Below are 18795 nucleotides of genomic sequence, written 5' to 3'. Positions count from 1 at the left end.
AATATACATGGATTTTTATCTTCTAAACCTTTTTTCACTTTCATTTTCTTTTTCTTAATTTTAAAGTCTACGTTCTAACTGTAAATAAATATCTCACGTCAAGGGAGGATAAGACTTATTGAATTTTTCGAGTAACGTTTTCGAGACAGGGTGGCCAAAGTGTCGCTAACAGTAGTGACGCTTACTTAATCCTCTCCTGTGTAAACACTAATTAAGATACCGGGGTGATTTTTTCTATGCCAAATATGGTTGGACCATAGTTTATCCTGATGGTATTTTTTATCTGCGTTTCGAATTTTCTTCTCAAATTTGAGCCCAAAGTAAAAAAATCGAGATTTTTCGAGTTTCGATTTTTCCTTTAAGCATTTTCAGTATAACTTCCTTCGTTTTCAAGAGATCTACTTATGTCTTGTCAGGCATATACTTCATATAGATACCTAATTTTTAGACCAATTGAAGCAACCCACAATCAGTGTTGCGAACTAGGGAAATTAAAATTTTCATATTTTTCGGCCAAAAGATTTGAAATTTTCGAAATTTATGTTTATAAATCCGTACCTATATGTACGAGCGCAAGTCAAATTACACCAGTCAAACATCAGTCCTTGCTGAACAAAAGCAAGTACAGATCATTACAATTGCGTAATTAGGGGGAGTACGAAAAATTTCAATTTAGGTTCTAAACCTTGACTTTTTTTTTTTTAAAAAAAAAAAAACTTTTCTCTTTATCATAACCTATTTTTTAAATTACAAGCTTCGTTTCTTACATATCGACACGATACTTGTGGGATATATTAGTGGTGTACAAAAGTTTATTTTAAGATAGTTTGCGTCTGTCTGGTAGCAGTGTTTCCAGCCATAGAAAATTATAATTCCGTATTATATGGGGGAAAATTTGGAAAATATTCCATTTTTCTCAATAATTTTCCTCTTGTTGGCTATATTGGAACAAACGTATCAGTATCTAAAAGCCTCGTCTTAAGCACCATAGAAAGTTTCACTTGGATAATTAAGGGACGTTCAGCTAAGGTTTACAGTAGACTTTGTTCTCTAAGTGGAAACATAATTGAGATTTTTTTAGGTAGATTTTTTTATGACATGCTTAGTTTACTAGATATCGTCATGATATTTCTAGGATATATTAGTGGGGTACCAATGTTTAAGATAGTTTGCGTCTGTCTGGTACCAGTGTTTCCAGTCACAGAAAATTTTAATTCCTGAACACTCGAGTTTCAGAAAACTATTTTATTGCGGGCGAAAAACCAGAGAGGCAGTCAAGGACACAAAGTAATCGAAAGTGTCATTAATCTTGTAGCACCAGAGGCCAAATACCATCATAACTGTTACAATTGTTTCTTTATTGGCGAGAAAAGCTGCAAAGTTGGGAGATTTGTTTATAAAATTAGACTCCAAGCCTTCAATACACTCATTGAACATATTGATAGTAATGATGGATGTCTGGTTACTCTGAAAAGCAGTTGAAGAAAAAGCTTATTCATCACTATGGAGAGAGATTTGTAGTAACCTAGGTGGACATCATATAATAAAGAAGTAATATTCATATTTAGAGGCTATGACAATAAGTTGTTGCATACAGCATGGTAGTGATACACAAATAAAAATAATAAATTGGCATCGTGCACTTCTTCGAATTGTGCAGAAAACAGTAGAAATTATCACAGAAGCGGAAGGAGATGCTGACGAAATGATCGTGTCGACAGCTATTGATATGTGTCCTACACAGCAGTCAGTTGCTATTGTTGGTACAGATCTATTGGCAATCAAGGACGCTCTAAACCAGAAAATCGCATATACTTCATAAAAACAAATTCTACTACAAGGGAAATTTAGTGTTACGATTTGGGATGATTAGTAAGAAAGTGAAGCCTCTTTCTGCTTCGATACCTGTATTACATGCATTAATAGTCTGTGACCCAGTATCAGTTCTTTTCAAGAAGGGCAAAAAGTCTGCTCTCAAATTGATTTAACAGATAACGAATTAGCTCACTCTCTAACTCTTTTTAATGGTAAAAATCAAGACACTGAATTCATAATGGATTCAGGGGAAAAATTGTTGGTGAGACTGTACGATGGTAAGGAAGGTGAGGATCATGATTTCCTTCGATAAATATATATATAACTCTTGGGTGATTGTCGTTGTTATCCACCTTTGATCTTGGAAACTACCTCCAATGTCTGCAGCTGCCAGACAATATTCACTAAGAGCATGTCCAGTTTGGTTTCGAAAAAGCTCGAATCCACAGAATGGTGTTGGTATGTGAAATATGAAAAATTGTTTCCAGTATTAACAACTTTCCCACGGTGCCTGATGAGCTCTTGAATCAAATTAATTGTCAATGTAAAATATCTCTTCGTAGTGATTGTTCTCGAAGAGGTGAAGGTCGAAAAAATGGATGTCCTGTACAAAATTCTGCAAAAACTGCAGTGCAATTACCTGCATTAATGCTCAAAAAGTTATTTCTGATGAACCAGGTGAAGTTGTCGACGATGTCTTATAAACTACACTTGTAGCTTCATGCAATTATGAACTATTATCTTAAATCATTTCTGATACATTCTGCGTTATTTTAAATATATATATATATATATATATATATATATATATATATATATATATATATATATATATATATATATATATATATATATATATATATATATATATATATATATATTCATAATAAGTACATAAAACTCCCTAAAAATTAAAAAGAAAAAATGTACTTGAAATTACAATTTATTTACAATTTTGAGATGACATTTATATTTACAAACAAAAAAGATGAAAAATAAAAGATTTTTACTAGATAAAAATTTATTTTGAAAATTTATCTTAATTTAATAATTAACATCAAATAACCTATTTTGCTTTGCGTAATTAGGTGTTTAGAAGATGAAAATCCATATATATTTCTTCAAGTCATAGGAACAAATATTAGAGAGTAACGAATTCTTGTGCCGCCATCTTTAGACGCCATTTTGAAAGTAAAGCCGGCGTGGGATTGATGGAGATTTTTAGTATGTTTTAAGGTTTAGTCTGAAATACCGATACTGAGTTCAGATTTCATTTAATTAGTCCGATACAACTCCTGTATTTTGCTTATCTTTCCTGGAGTACAATGACGCATGTTTTTGAAACGAAAGGTGCTATGGCGGCGGAGAAAGGAAACAATGTCAAAGTTCGTGCACTACACTAGGGAGGGAGCAAAACTTGTACAATGTACAACTCCTTTAGCAGCAATGGTTCTTGACCCCTTGACGATCTCTAAACATGACTCGTTTAAAATGCAAAAGCGTGAGTACAAGAATTAAAGAAACATGAAGACAAATCAAACCACAGCACCCCAGCTTTTCAATACCTGAGTTCTCCTGACAGTCTATAGAGGCACATTTGTTCTAATTTCAGTACAAGTCACCGATAATGGCAGGCAAAAAAATATATAACAGTTGTTACATAAAATTTATCCTGCAACTTTTTATGGAAAACAGCTTTGGAGGTTGTGGTGAATGTGATGATCGTTTTTGTTTTCCTAATTTGTAGGGACAGCGAGAAACTAAAAATATTGGTCAGGTATGCAAATATTAAATATTCTTCAATATTTTCTTAGTTCATAATCACAACAGGTTTTGAGATCCGAAGAACCATGTAGCAGGCTAGCTATTCAGGTGATTCTGTACAGACAGTTGCGTTGGAGAATATATTTTTTGTATGAATAAAAACGAATTCTTACTGAACCTACGCGTAAAATCAAATATCGATTATTATTATTATTATTATTATTATTATTATTATTATTATTAATAATAATAATAATAATAATAATAATAATAATAATAATAATAATAATAATAATAATAATAATAATAATAATAATTAGATAACTGTGGCTACTAAGCTTTTATTTTCTGCCACTGGGGACTGGAATTCGTTAATCCTTTCTGTAAATAGTTTTTAAATTGCATCAGCATCGGAAATCTTCATTCTCTAATGAGAATCAAACCCGGAGCCATGCGTACCAAAAGTGCGAAAATCGTGTTAACAATTCGGTTAAAAAGGGGCATGTGTATTTGAGACAAAGAGGAAGAATTTATCTGTGTCCTCCCCTAACAAAATCCTGGTTACGGGCCTGCTCTTTAGTAGAGATGTAATGCTAGAAATTTTGGTGGGTATACGCTAGAAAGAAGAAAATATAGCATATACCTACCCTAGTATCGCTCGTTCTTTTCTAAAGTTAAGTGAGTATACTCTGGACTATAAAAATAATATTATTTTGGTATTCCCTACACCCCATTAAATCTCTGTGAAGAAAGACTTAGAGAATACTACTAAAGTGGACAGAACGACACTACCGTGAAACCGAATCTATATAAACTCAGTCCGTTATTATAGCGACTCAGAAACAGTCCCCTAAATTATGACCCTCAAGTCACGTTAAAAGATTATATTCCAATCAAATATTCCCATGTAAAGAATTAGAATTTATTATGGATAATAAACCCGCTTAGAAACTTAGCATATGACATGTAGGATCACGTCTTGCATAGCCTCTACTGAAAATGGACGCTGAACGATAATATTCTAATTAAATATTTATGACATGTTAAAAAGGAAAAAGAAATCACTTGCTTAGAAACTTAACATGTGACACTGCAGGTACATGTCTCATATATCCGTGCTGCAAAAAGGATGCTGAACTTCACCAAATGACAACGTATACGGGTTTTATTTCCTATTATAGCCCTTAAGCTTTGCACCTTCATAAATTTTCATTACTATAATACCACCAGCATCACCACTTAAAAGTGTAGTCTTCACTACAGCCGTTTGAACTTTTCTGGTTTCAAAGGTTAGATCGTACTATGTACGAATACTTTGTGTTACAAAATACGTGGACTAACCCATAGGACTACTGTTTTCTCCGACTGTTATAGCCAACTAATTACTTTTCTATCACTCAACTTCAATTATTATCGTCATCTGTAAATCTGATTCAACTACAAGGTATTAAACTAGTTGTTATTTACAATAATTTCAATAAATATAACAATATTTATATTTAAAAGTTTATTTACATATAATTCAATATTTACAAGTACTTTATACATTTACATAATTACAAATATATATATTATTTACAAATATTACAGGTCTAGTAAAATCTCCTCATCTACACCGGGATTATTTTCCATATAAGTATGAGGCATGTTTCAGATTCTCTTCAAATCTCTCTCCATTTGTTGCGCCTCCTGCTTGCTCTCCTTTGAAATTACTATCTTCTGAAATGTAAAACTTGGTTTGCTGTTGGCGACCCGGGGCGTCCTCTTCCCCTCCCCCGGGACCACTCCTCACCTGAGGGTATTAGGTATGTTCTAGAGGTTTTTAACGTCTTCATTTGTTGGCTCCGTATCGGAATTCTCTCTCTTGGAATGTAAATTTGGTTTGCTGTTGGTGACCCAGGGCGTCCTCCTCACCTCTCCTGGGACCACTCCTCACCTGGTATTAGGCATATTCTGCAGAATTTTGAGTCTTTCAGTTGTTATATCTTCTGGTTCTTGTCCTGCAGCTAGTTTATGAGGCATGTAAATTTTGTTCATTGTTGGTGGTCTGGGGTGTTCTCATCTGGAATAACTCTTTTGAGCGTTTAAGGTATATTCTATTTGACTGTTTTTGTTGTCACATCTTCTGGTTGCTATTCTGGAACTAATTTCATGAAAAACCTAAATCGTTCACGTTTGATGGTCCGGGAGATCCTTATCTTCTTCTCGGAACCATCCCTCACGTGATCGGCTGAAGCACGTTCTTGACAAAAGTTTCAGTTGTCATATCTTCTGGTTGCTGTTCTTGAAATTGCTTAATAAGAAATACAACTTTGCTCAGTGTTTGTAGCAGAGGCTTCATCCTTCCCTTAACTAGGTGTTTCCAGTATATTCTAACTGAAGATTTTCTACTCTTACTCATTTTATGCCTTAGTTCTTGGGTTTTTGGAGACAATATAATGATAAATGTAGGCTTAGCTTATATCCGGGTGACCCAAGCGTTCTATTTCAATTCCCCAGGAGCAGGCTTCACCTAGGATGATGTCCATATTGATTTAACAAATTTTTGTTGACAGTTCGATTAGATTAAACTGGAAAAAAGACATTTGAGACTGTCTTAACAAATAAGAACATGATATGTGATATTTTTTTTTCTAATCGATGAAGGAAATTAAAATATCTTGAAGGAAATTTATCTGTGCAGTGACGTTATCCCAACATAAAATTCTAAATTAGAGTGTAGTTGTAGAGTAAATTAGAGTTATCGTTGGTAGACATTCCAAAATTCTTGTACTCACAGAATATCCCAACCAAATACATAGGACACCAAAGGTATATATTCATGGATTACGTTCCAATTCTAGATCATCTAGAGAAGAATCAGAGTCCATCATTTGATGGAATTAAGCTAGAAAAAAATATTTTGCTCTCCTTCCTTTGTTCTCATGGAAGTGAAATTTTCAGATGAAAAATATGAAGTGTTGTATTGTTTATTTGTTATGACAACACACTGTTAAAATATCGCCACATTGTTACACAAAAAGTGCCATTTATCAAACAATTTTAATAATTTATTAACTGTCTTGTACGATAACGGAAGAGAACGTGTAGTTAATAATGAACAATTAAATAATTATTTAAACTTGATAAAGAACACTGTTTGGAAAGCGGCTCTTCGAATTCCTTATGTAGCCTAGGTCAGTGGTTCTCAACCTAATTCCTATCATGACCTTCATTCTATCACATCCACTTCCCAGCGACCTCCTTATAATTTATGGTTTGTAATAAGCTTGGGTGGGATATTTAATATATCTATTGCGGAGATCTCACGATATCCATCTATTTCTATAATAGTAGAATCCATTTCTTGTATATAGTGAATACAGTAAGTTTTCTAAAAGCGAATTAATTAAAACCAAATTTGGACAGTTTATTCATATTCTGTTCCATCATACTGTTTCAAAATAGAGGCCGTCTGAAAATTTTAAAATTTCACAACTCTCTCAATTTTGTGTCATATGATAGAAATAAAGTTTTTTTTTCTAATTTTAGTTAAAAAAACTTGGACAGTTGTTGAAAAAGTTTTGAGTATTTTAACTTTCAAGAGGCCACCACTTTGAGTTACCTGATATTGTGAATTTGGTGCATTGTTGTGTATGTGTTCAGTATCACCAAAAACTGTTAAAAGCAACTTATTTACATTTAAAAATTTAGGAAACAAATAAAATTCTACATCAAAAAATCTACCTTCATTGTGGCCAGCTTGTTGGGAAAAAGACTATTCGCTCACACACATACGTACCTCACACTAGCTTTCAATTTTAATTAGACCTATATTTCAATATACAGGTTTTGTTCCACTTGTTATTTTTCTGGTATTTCAATCTGCAGTTCTCATTAGTTTCATATGACACTTATTTCATTCAAATTGATTTTTAAACAACTCCGCGTCTACGTTTGTTGAAAATGTTTAGTAGATCTTTTTTTGTTGATCTTAACAGCATGTATAAAAATGGCCTAGGCAAATTAGCTTTATCAGTGGAACAAATTCGGATCAAGCTGATTTTTGCTACACATGTTCAGAATAGCATTAGAAACAATACCGCAGAGTTCAATTGATGTCAATAATGGGAAACCTGGGAAATCGCCTCCATCTCGAGAAAAACTGTTTTCAGCCATTTCTTCCTCACAATTTTGTTTTTCGTGCTAAAACTATGCAAGATACGCAAAAATGTTATTGCATCTTATTTTTTGTAGAGCATTGAATTTCCAATAAATTGAAGAAAATTGCAATTCTCTAAAGGAGTGGTTTCCAACAGGTGGTCCGTGGACCTGTAGAGATCAATGGACACTCACTACAGGACACACAATTGATAGTTGGAAAAAGAGTTTTATCTTAAAGTAGCCTTCAGCAAACATAATAATACCATTTTTAAAATTTCTAACCGTACTTTATCTTAACATATTTAACTGGTGACAGGACACATTCAGTCTGTTTTTTAGAATTGGAATTTCAATTACGATTTTTAGGATTTAGGTTTTTCGGATCTCATTCATGATGATGATAAATTAAGTCCTCCAAAAGTTGTTGGGAACAATTGCTCTAAAACAAGCTGTTTCTACGTATTTTCCTTTTCCAGGACCATTTTCTTTGTTTTTTGTTGCCTTTTTCTTTTCTTATTTTGATTTTTAATTTTATATTTTTATATAATCCTTAAAACATCTTTAATAAGAAAATACTACGTTATATATGTACGCAACCTTCAAAATTGAGATAAATTTTTAAAATAATTTGCTTACCATTCTTAATGAGTTGTCAGGATCGAACTCAGGAAGGCTAACTTGATGTAACATTCCTTTTTCATATTCCATTATATCTTTATCTGAATGTCCGGCTGTTCGCAATCCTCTCTTGTTGTCAATTTTTCGTTAGCCATTCTGTCTGTGACTTTCGAAACACTGCTACCAGAAGTGAACAGCTCTACATTTTCAGGTTCTCTTGTGTTTTTATCTTCATCACCAAAGAGTTGTACTTTAACTTCATCTTTCTTCTTCAATTGATATAGTAGGTGGCGAGTTGTGGCATTCCAATCCTCTACAGTGAAAGCATACAATAGAACATCGAAGACCTGAATTTATGCATCTGCAACCTAAATAGCAAGCTTTTTGACATTTACATGCTATTAGTTTCAAGAGGTTTTTCGGGAGCTGGTAGTTTAAGCGTGGTGACTGGATCCAAAGAAATCCCATCTTTGTGCCAACCCCATTTCTCTGCTGGTAACACATTACCTTTCCATAGTTGCATTTGATGAAACACTGTATAGGTGTTGTTGGGCTGTCTCTGTTGTTGGGGGAAGACTAGTCAAGTTAACTTCAGTTTTGGCTTTAGAAACGAGTTGACAGAAGTTAGTGTATCTAAAGGTATTTAAAGAAGTATCTGTCTCTGTGGCTCCGTAGACTCGAAGGAGAAATTTTTCTCCGTCAGTCAGTAATGTAGATGCTTGTGCTGATGGATCATTGAAAACTGAAACTGCATTTTGAAGTTGAGGGTTAGTTCTCAGAATTTGGAAGATTTTCTTCTTTCCTTGCATGCATAAAGATGATGTAGTGTCTTGGAGAAGTACAAGCGTCGGTAGGCCAACAGCAAATCAGCGAGATTTAGTTTCACATGGCTTTGTTTATCGCAGTTTAGATCTTAGACCGAACAGGGTTTAGACGAACAACGTTAGTGTTAAACTTGTCATCATATTTTCTCCCTTTAGTGATAATTCTTGACAGGAAAGTTAGTAATGGGCAGGGGCGGATCCAGGAAGGGGGCGATCGGGGCAAAATACACAAATAAAACCCATCCCAGAGCTTGGAGCTCTTAAAAGTAGCTGTATTACAACCCACCTCCCCTCCCCAGAAGTCCTTCCTGGATCTGCCCCTCGTAGTGTGTTAGGGATCTATGATTCTACCTCCTCAAAGAAGTTCAGTTGACGGATAATACTCTGTTTCATGAACTATAGGTCGTACATCCTGCAATATTATATTCTCAGCAGCTTCTATAATTCTTATCCGTTCATCTTGTATGTTATTTTTCTTTCCCTCTTTGTACTACTTATCTGTTAATATTTCTTTGCATTTCCTTTTAAAACATACAACAGTTGGCTTATTCTTATTTTTTGAAGTAGCAATAACTATAATGTCCTCATATTTCTCACTCAATCGTTTTATCAGATACTTATCAGTAGGTCTATAGGCGTTACAACCCATCATAGATACAAGATCTTGCAATTTGAACTGACAATCTTCTTCATTCTCGATTAAATTACGTACATGTTCAAAAGCAATGTCACTTGCATTATTAACAGACCTTTCAGCTTCCACACCTAACTTGGGCATCCCTAAAAAAAAACTCTGCAAAACATGATCTATGATATCGTGCCTCCTCTGCCACTAAGTCTATGATTTCCACTATTCTAGCTCTTACTAGTTTTGCTAGCTCGTCCTTCTTTCATCACATCTTTGAAGCAACGTTTGTTTCATATCGAGCTTTGTAAGCATTCCTACAGTTCCTAATTTCCTTATGTTTCTCTCTATCCATTGCACAATTCTTTCTACAAAATAAGCAGCATATTTTAAAATCAAATACTTCTTGTAGATACTTTTTTCACCGGTGATGTTTGCTCGCCAACTGTACCCTGTAAGGAGTGCTCTGCATGTTTAATATAGAACTCCGTTGCATACAGCTTTCTGCACTGATTGTGAACATAAAGCGAGGACTCCCCTTCCGCTGACTGCCATTTCCCATCGTCTCTGCGTTAACTACATTGTTTTAGTTTCTCAAGCCCCCTCACAATCGTTACAAACGATCCGTCGGAAGAGTCGCAAATGGAACACTTCACAATTTAATGCCGCCCCATTAAAATTCAAATAAAACAACAATCCTTCCTTCTGACTCGAGTTAGCGAAGTGAATTTTCCGGAAATTGTTGAAAAGAACAGCGCGATTCTTTTATAATGTGAGGTGTAGACAACATTCTTCAAATAGCTACGTAGGAAGAAATCGCATGGTGATAACTCAGGCGAGCATAAAGACCATTCAATATCTTCGAAACAAGAGATGATATGCTACGAAAACCTGCCATTGAATTTCATACCGTGTGGGCTGAAAAGATATAGCCGGATAAGGGGGTGAAAAGTGCACGGATTGCTATGATGTTTATAACAAAGGTATCCCATATCCAAAGATAACTTTAGCTAGAAAATCAACTTCAGATTCCTTCGAACTTCGAAATTATTCTTGAAAATCCGAAACTCAAAAATTTTTCATATCTCGGAAACGACTTAAGTTACGAGGATGAAACAAAATATGAATATAGTTTGCTTGAAGGGCCTTACCGAAAACAAGAAACAATGTATTTAGTAATTTCTCGCGAAAAGCGCGTCGAAAATATTCGAATTCAAATATTTTTAGTTTATATTTGAGTGACCACCTTTTATTTTCCACCATAGAAGCAGCACCAACTCGCCTATATTTTGACCATGGTTTGATACCCGTGGTGCAACTTAGTGTAAAATCAAGAAAACCAAAGTCGGATACACCTGGAAGATATGGAACCTGCTTACGTCATAACCAGACAGATTTTCACCAAATTTATGACATGGTTAGTGCATTAGTGCACTAAAACGCACTAAGCACTAACTTTAGTATTACCATATTTTGGAATTTATTCAAGATTTTTGGTGGTGGGCCAACTTCAGAAATATCAAATTCTATATAAATTGACGTAGAAACATGGGGTTAATGGCAATTGTTAGTGCATCGTTAGTGTACCTAAACGCACTAAGCATTAACTTTAGTGTTACCATATTTTGGGATTTATTCAAGATTTTTTGTAGGAGCCGACTTCAGAAATATCAAATTCTATATAAATTGACGTAGAAACATGGGGTTAACGGCAATCGTTAGTGAACTTAAACGCACTAAGCACTAACGTTGATGTTACCATATTTTGCAGACACGTCAGAAACTGAGAGAACTTTACTGGAAGATTTAAATCCATCCACTGTATAGACCAGATATGGTATCATTAGACTATTGTTTGTTTCTATCTCTGCAGAACTTTCTGAATAATGTTAAGTCAGTTTCGACAGAGGCTTGTGAAAATCAAGTGTCACAATTTTTTGACAGAAACCAGCATCTCTATAGGATAAGATTCTGGTGTTGCCTGGAAAATGGTAGGTTATCGAACAAAATAGTGCATATGTGATTTCATACTATCTTTCTCAAATCGCATAAAATACTGACTACCAAAGGCTCAGTATTTTATACAACCTGGCATTTCTATATCTCTGGGCAATATCATAGTTAAATTAAAAAATAAAAAATAAAAAAAAAAAAATAAGAGTTGATCATAATTTTGGGCTATATCTCATTAATGATGCTGTATATTGTTGTCTTGCTAGTGTCATAATGAAATACTTGATGAGTGTATATTTCAGGTCAGATTCATCTTGATAGGTAGCATCATTACCGTATAGGATACATATCGTCGCTGCGCCTCTAAGAACCGCTATGTGACGTTTTTCTCAAAAATGAGTTATACCGTGCAAATAAACCTGAAAGCTGTCAGGCGGCGTCCCTTATAATGTGATAAGTGAATATTCAATTGTTACGTCACAACAATGAAAAAATAATAAATTGAAATTAAAGGCATCAAGTTCTCATCACGTACGTATTGATCCTCCATGTTCTTATAAGGGCGTAAAAGATAAACCGACATGTGCTACGTGAACTCAAAAATAGTAATATAATATTGTTGAAGCAAGCTACAACAATGTCCAGTGCGTAATATACGCAGAACCAATTTTTTATATTTTTCAAGTGCTTCCGTGTATATTTGGCAAAATTTTACGTTTGGGATGTTTTTTACTTCTCCTGAAAAGTAGTGGTTTTAACACATAGCGGTTTTTCGAGGCACAGCGACGATATTTTATTTTTACAAAAAAAGAAACTTGTTTTGTCCATCTCCAAAACTACGCATGAGGATTTACAGTCACTCATATTTTATTACTCTTTATCTTTGGACTTTTTTTTTTCTTTCTTTTGGTTAAACGCTAGTAATACTGCTGTATATCCAGCACTTACAGTGCGACGGTTTCATGAATACGGTATTTCCTTTTCTTTTAACTGTACCAAATAGTTAAGTCTTAAGCTCCATTTTGTCATTATCCAAAAAATACACCTGCTTCGTAGAAGCCCACTTTAACATTAACTTATGATACGTTCTCTTTTCTTGTTAATGTCATTTAAAATGTATATATTCCATGTGATATATTTACTTCTGTTCAATTGTGTTATTCTGCATGTGGTGCTAATAATTTGTTGTTTTTGTACATTGTTTATGTATTTATGTTGTCATATTTACGGGCAGGCTCGTATTTAGGTAAGTGCTGTTCTGTACTCAAGCACAAGGCGGCAGAATTTAGGGGACCGCAAAATTTTGGATTTTTTAAAAAAAATCACAAAGTAATATTTAAAACTAGCAACCCGCGGAGTCCAGCGCAAGCGCGAGAAAATATGTTTAACTGTTTAATCCGCTCTAAGTACAATAGTTACTAATTAGCTAGCGTATCTAATTATTTTTAAAAAGTCCTCCTCTCCCACCCCACTCCAAGGGGTGAGGATGAACTTGAACATCATGAAATCTAATACCTTCAAACTCAGCGACTTCGAAAACTATGAATTCAACACTAATATATTTCGTTTTAAATTACTTTTAAAATCTCGCCCCCCTCCCTGGGTAGTGGAGTATGACCTTGAAGTTGAATTGAATTAAAACTGTCAGTATTTATCTCAGCGACCTCAAAAACTGTGAATTCAACTTTAATATAGTATTTTTTGGTGCGGGCGGGGGGGGGGGGGAATTATTTAGAGCACAGGAGCACACTATATATAAATAAATACGGGCCTGTGTATAGGGGGTACGGTGGCTCAGTAGTAGAGCGATTACTTTTGGAGCGTGGGATTCCTGGTTTAATCAGAAGTCAAGTAAGTTTGTGGTGGACAACATTGTGTCCGTGGGTTTTCTCGAGCTTTCTCCCATATTCTCATTGCATCATTCTTCCATAATCATTCACGTGCCTTAATCATCCATCTCTCTTAACCTACAGGGCATAATCATTAAACTGAAAGGTTTCAGTTCTTTCTTTTTTTAATAGATGTGTATTGCATTTCAAACTATGTACTTTTAAACTAATCAAAACAGTGGATATGATTGGTGTAAGTATAACTACTAACATTACAAAACTTTGATTACTCAAGGAATTTTTACCCATGGTTTTTAGTTTTGGAAAAGATATGCGAACATGGGTGAAAATAGAATCAATGCAATCAAATGCTGCAAGATAGTAAAGTAAAATATTCGTAACTGATAGGACTATGTGTCTTATTACTAGGAGTGCCTCTATTATTGTAAGAAAACAGATCAGATGTTTAACAGAGTATTCGTAACAAACGACATACTATTTAGTGCCAAAGAAGTTCATTTTACTCGATTTCCTCGGAAACTACGCATTAGAATTCATCCTTAAGCATGCCATTTTGCTCAGCGCGATGTGAACTATCAACTGATACGTGTATTATTTTTGGAGAATATTTTAGTTAACATAAAATTTAAACGTTAATCATGTCTCATGACCTATATACTGTCGTCTTGCTTGTGTCATAATAAAGAGCTCAATGAGCGTATATTTCACTATCAGTTTCACCTTAATAGTTGATATGGTTTTCATTTAGCCGTCTCCAAACCAATTTGTTTTTCTTAATTTTCTGAAAAACTACTTAAAAACTTCACGCCCCTCCCCCCAATTCTGAGATTATTATTATTAATAATAATAATAATAATAATAAAGAATTTCTTCTAAATTCGTTGCTGATATAAGGAAAATAAATACCAGTAAAGACAGGCACGTATGTATAGGCAGGTAACGTCAAATAACGGAACTGCAGTGACGAAACTTCGTTTGGTAAATTAACAACCACTTCCCTCGAAACCTGAAGACACACCTGCTTTTTATTTCACTGAAAAATGATTTCTCGCCTGCGTGCTGAAAGATCTTCACACACACACACACACAAAAAGAAAGTAAAAGTAAAAATAAAAGTCTTGGATTTATTGATAGAGATGAGACTCAAACAGTTTTGCGAAACAAGAGACGAGACTTCGGCATTTCTCATGTCTCGTCTCGCGTCCATTCCTATTTATAAACTGTTTGGTCCGTTTAATTTCAAAATGGGTTTCGCAGTGATTTTTATTTACTGACGGGATAATTTCACATGCGTCACAGTAATGCTTCTCCTCAAACTGAGGACTTACAGCGAGGATGTAACCTCTTCGATATGTGCGCCCTTCATATACCTAGACCTAGACATCGAGGTAGCGACCGCAACTTAAACTTCGACCTCGATCGCGAGGTATCTTCGGTATGTCTTTACTTTTACACACGCCTTCTCTGAGTCTGCAGCAGTAGTGAAAATAGTGTTTACTGTTTCAGTGACAACCGCTGAAAGCGAAAGGTGGTTTCCTACACTAGAAACATTTTTGAGAAATACCATGACTATAGATTTAGCACGTTCACCTGCTCTCCATTAAGGAAAGAAAGATAAAAAAAAATGTATTTTATCAGTCAAGAGGTAGAAATATTTGCCAAAGCGAATGAAAGAAAAATGAAACTACTATACAAGAATTCGCACATTAGGCAAGCCCCCTTCCCCCCCGACCCCTTCTTAGTACACAGCGATAAAATTTTAATTTGTATTGATGAGCCTTAACTCATGGAACTCAAACAGCAGCTACTATCCAACTCTTTTAAAGCAAGATAATGTGTGGAAACGGGTCTCTTCTGTGCGACATGATCTTGCATGATAGTCTGTATACGCTCTAACTGCGCCAGTTTTAAATCCCGGTGTGGAATTTGTGCACCTGCTAACTATACCAGTGATTAATCTGGCGTGGTTTGAAGCTCATGTAAAATGTTAAGTTCTATATTTTATAATGCCGGTGATAATGCAAAGGAAGGAATCAAATCAATCAACCAACAATTTTGTTCAAAGCCTTTGAAAGACTCACCAAATTTATGTGAGTGGTCTATTTATAAACTTGTGTGGAAATAGACAATATAGAGATGCTTCTCGTTTAACCTGTTTTGGAACGTACATCACTTTCGAAGTTTGGTGCCAGAAATTTTAAGATGTGCGTGGGCAATGTTACTGTTTCAAACAAGATTGTAGTTAACATATAAATCGCCATGTAAATTACATTTAACTCACGCTAGTTTTGAGACTATGGCCTCATGAAATATATGTAACTCACTCATCTCTTTACCTTGGGTGCCATATTTAATAAACATGCTGTAAATCACATACAATTACGTGGCGGGCCGCAACAGTGAATATAACTCACGCACAAAACCATCAAGGTATAAAGACATAAGTAAATAGACACCTTGCAATTAAATGTAATGATTTGAAGGTCTTAATGGTCATCATTCGTTTGTTATTCTAGGTGTGGACAGCGTCAAAATTCCACACGAGAAATAACGATGCCGCGACCCAAAGGAGCTAAAGAGCTGAGTAATTTCGAACGTGGTCGGACAGTGAAAAATGACGCATTTTGCTAATGCCAAAACACCCAAATCTGGCAGCAAAATGGCATTTAAAAACTGCCATGGATAAATCAATTCCTGGATATGAACCCAACTGAACATGTCTAAGTTATTATAGATCATGTCATCAGATAGCGTGTCCAAAAATCAGTTTTCCGTGGAGAACAAGGTTCACAAGGTATTGATGCCCTTGACTTCCTATGACAAAGGAAATTTTCCCTCATCCGCGACACAGCGAATACTATCATTTAAAGTTAGATTTAGATTAACAAAAATAAGTAATTCAATAAATATAAAAAATCCTACCTTTCTCTAAAATATGGCAGACTTCTCATTTCTGACTTTCAAAGTCAGTGTAAACCCTGTAGAAATTCTCCAATGTCTGCGTCAAGAATGATCAAAAATCCCCGGCCAAAATCACGAACTCATTAATTCCATGCCCCAACAGGTTGCCCCATGCTTCAAGTAAAAAGTTGATAATCAAATATTAATCTACATCTTTTGGTTTCTGTATCAAATTGAATAAAAAGAAAAGTTTATAAATAGAGGTAGAGGTGTCTATTTACTTATGTCTCTGTAGAAAGGATCGTTTTGTTTTCGAAGTTTTTATTCTAGTTTAGTAATAAAATATTATGGTTCAAAGGAAATTTTTGTAGTGTGGCTGTCAATGCGTTAACTACAATACAAAATATAGAATTCATTATGGAATACTGGTACAAAAATAATCAATAGAATGGAATATTACAATATAAATATTTCTTTTCTTTGGTTATTATGTACAATAAAGACCACATGCATTAATTGTTTGTCTTAATTACAGAGTTGTACGTCTTCTAAATTTTTTAAAATAAACACAATAATAATAATAATAATAGCAATAAAAAACAAACAAATAATTATTGTCTACATGCACATTTTTTGTTTATTATTTCCTATTTTCCTTTTTTCAAAGTAATGAGTTTCTGGAGTAAAGTAGAAACCAACCCCCATTAATCTGTCAATATATTTATTCATTATACTCTTTAACTTCAGGATCAGTAGTTCACGGTTTAGTTGCTAGTTTTTAAACACGCCACAATCCGGTCAACGTTACGAGTATCGTTAAGCTCTTTGTATACAAATTCACATTTCACACATCACACTTATAAGTGAAAAGCACATTCAGCACATTTCTCCTATTACATCATTACACGTTCACATTATGATATGAAATTTCTAAAAGTTCATTTGATTATATAAAAAAAAAAAGCGACGAAAATCATTCACTTGCCCAGGTACATTTGCTCTTTTCATATGTATGATATATATAAATATATATCGCTGGGAACAGAAAAGAAATGTTAATTAACAACAAATCAAGTACAAAAAAAGAAAAGTACACAATAATATCTTACGAGCTACTGAATTTCGTATAATTTCGCCAGCAGAAAGGAACATAATGCAAAGAAACAAGTCCTTAATCATGCGTTGATCTTCACATTCAGATCGTATTATTTATTGTGCATTAAATCATTGTTCGGTTTGTTCCTGATATAAAAAACAGTTACTATTAAATAATAATAATAAAAAAGATCTTGTTTAGTCTGGCATGTCAATCGAAACAACAGGCACAACTGGCTTTAGTTCGGTTTTCTTTATTCTCTTCTCAGCCTTGTGAGGCATTGTACCTGATCCATTCTCCTGGTCTTCTGTTTCATTATTTTGAATGCTGTATGCGATGTTACCATATTCTTGTAGAAATGGGCAAATGCCTAGGAGAAACTGGCAGAAATCTTTTCTTATACCGAACCACCCTAGTAAAAACAGTTAAAAGAAAACTAATTAGTATTGTAAATAATGTAATGACTACAAATAGATAAAAGGTTTGAAGAGTCCAGGGGAACTCTACTCATACCCAGTTCCAATATCATGATCCTACTAGTGGATCTACAAACGTATTATTTGAATCATGTTCGGTCCATGTGGAACGTTATATGGCAGTAATTTGATACTATAATTAAGACGCAAAGAATTTTGAACTTCAAATTCAAATTGGTCTCCTGAATATTTTGCGAAATTGGAGTTGCCTCTTTTCTTCTCTGGACTCTTCAAACATTACATTTCCACATATATGACCACAATAATATGTAATTAGTAAGTACAATTCGGATATTACTGGATACATACTATTAACAAATAATCTGCATATTTTTTTTAAACTTGCACCAATTTTTATGCTTGTCTAAAATAAATACATTTTAGTGAATATGAATCTTACAAGGTAAGTTTTATTATGCATATTATCATATATTGGAAGATATAATTCACATCCGAATTTAAAATGTGTATTTGAAAGTTTTTCTTACATATATGCACATTTTTTCAAGTTTTAATGTCAGGGAAGGTAAAAAAAAAAAAAAAAAACTTTTCATTTTTAGAAATCAATCAATTTCGGCCACGTCACGAAACTTCACTGGCAGTTAAAGATTTACAAAATATTTTTGGGAAACAGTAAGTCGGAACAATTAAATTAAAAGTAGGAATGAGATCCCCCCCCCCCAAAAAAAAAAAAAATTCTTGTTTGTGGTGGCTATATATATTAGATATC

The 18795-nt window shown here is 34.2% G+C and overlaps 1 protein-coding gene across 1 annotated transcript in view; it reads right to left on the bottom strand.

The window, feature by feature from the left end:
• Positions 1-16947: 16947 nt before the first annotated feature.
• Positions 16948-18795, bottom strand: part of LOC145662677 (transmembrane protein 185B) — a 39045-nt gene continuing 37197 nt past the window's right edge. The window contains exon 6 of the mRNA XM_081728494.1: positions 16948-18001. Within this exon, the coding sequence (XP_081584620.1) occupies positions 17787-18001 (215 nt within the window). The 3' untranslated portion in view covers positions 16948-17786. The remainder of the gene's footprint in view (positions 18002-18795) is intronic.

The sequence above is a fragment of the Thermobia domestica genome, chromosome 10, assembly GCF_964235325.1.
Source record: "Thermobia domestica chromosome 10, izTheDome1.hap1.1, whole genome shotgun sequence".
Lineage (NCBI taxonomy): Eukaryota > Metazoa > Arthropoda > Insecta > Zygentoma > Lepismatidae > Thermobia > Thermobia domestica.
The sequence above is the reverse complement of the archived record's forward strand: the minus strand, read 5'-3'. Positions and strand labels throughout refer to the sequence as shown.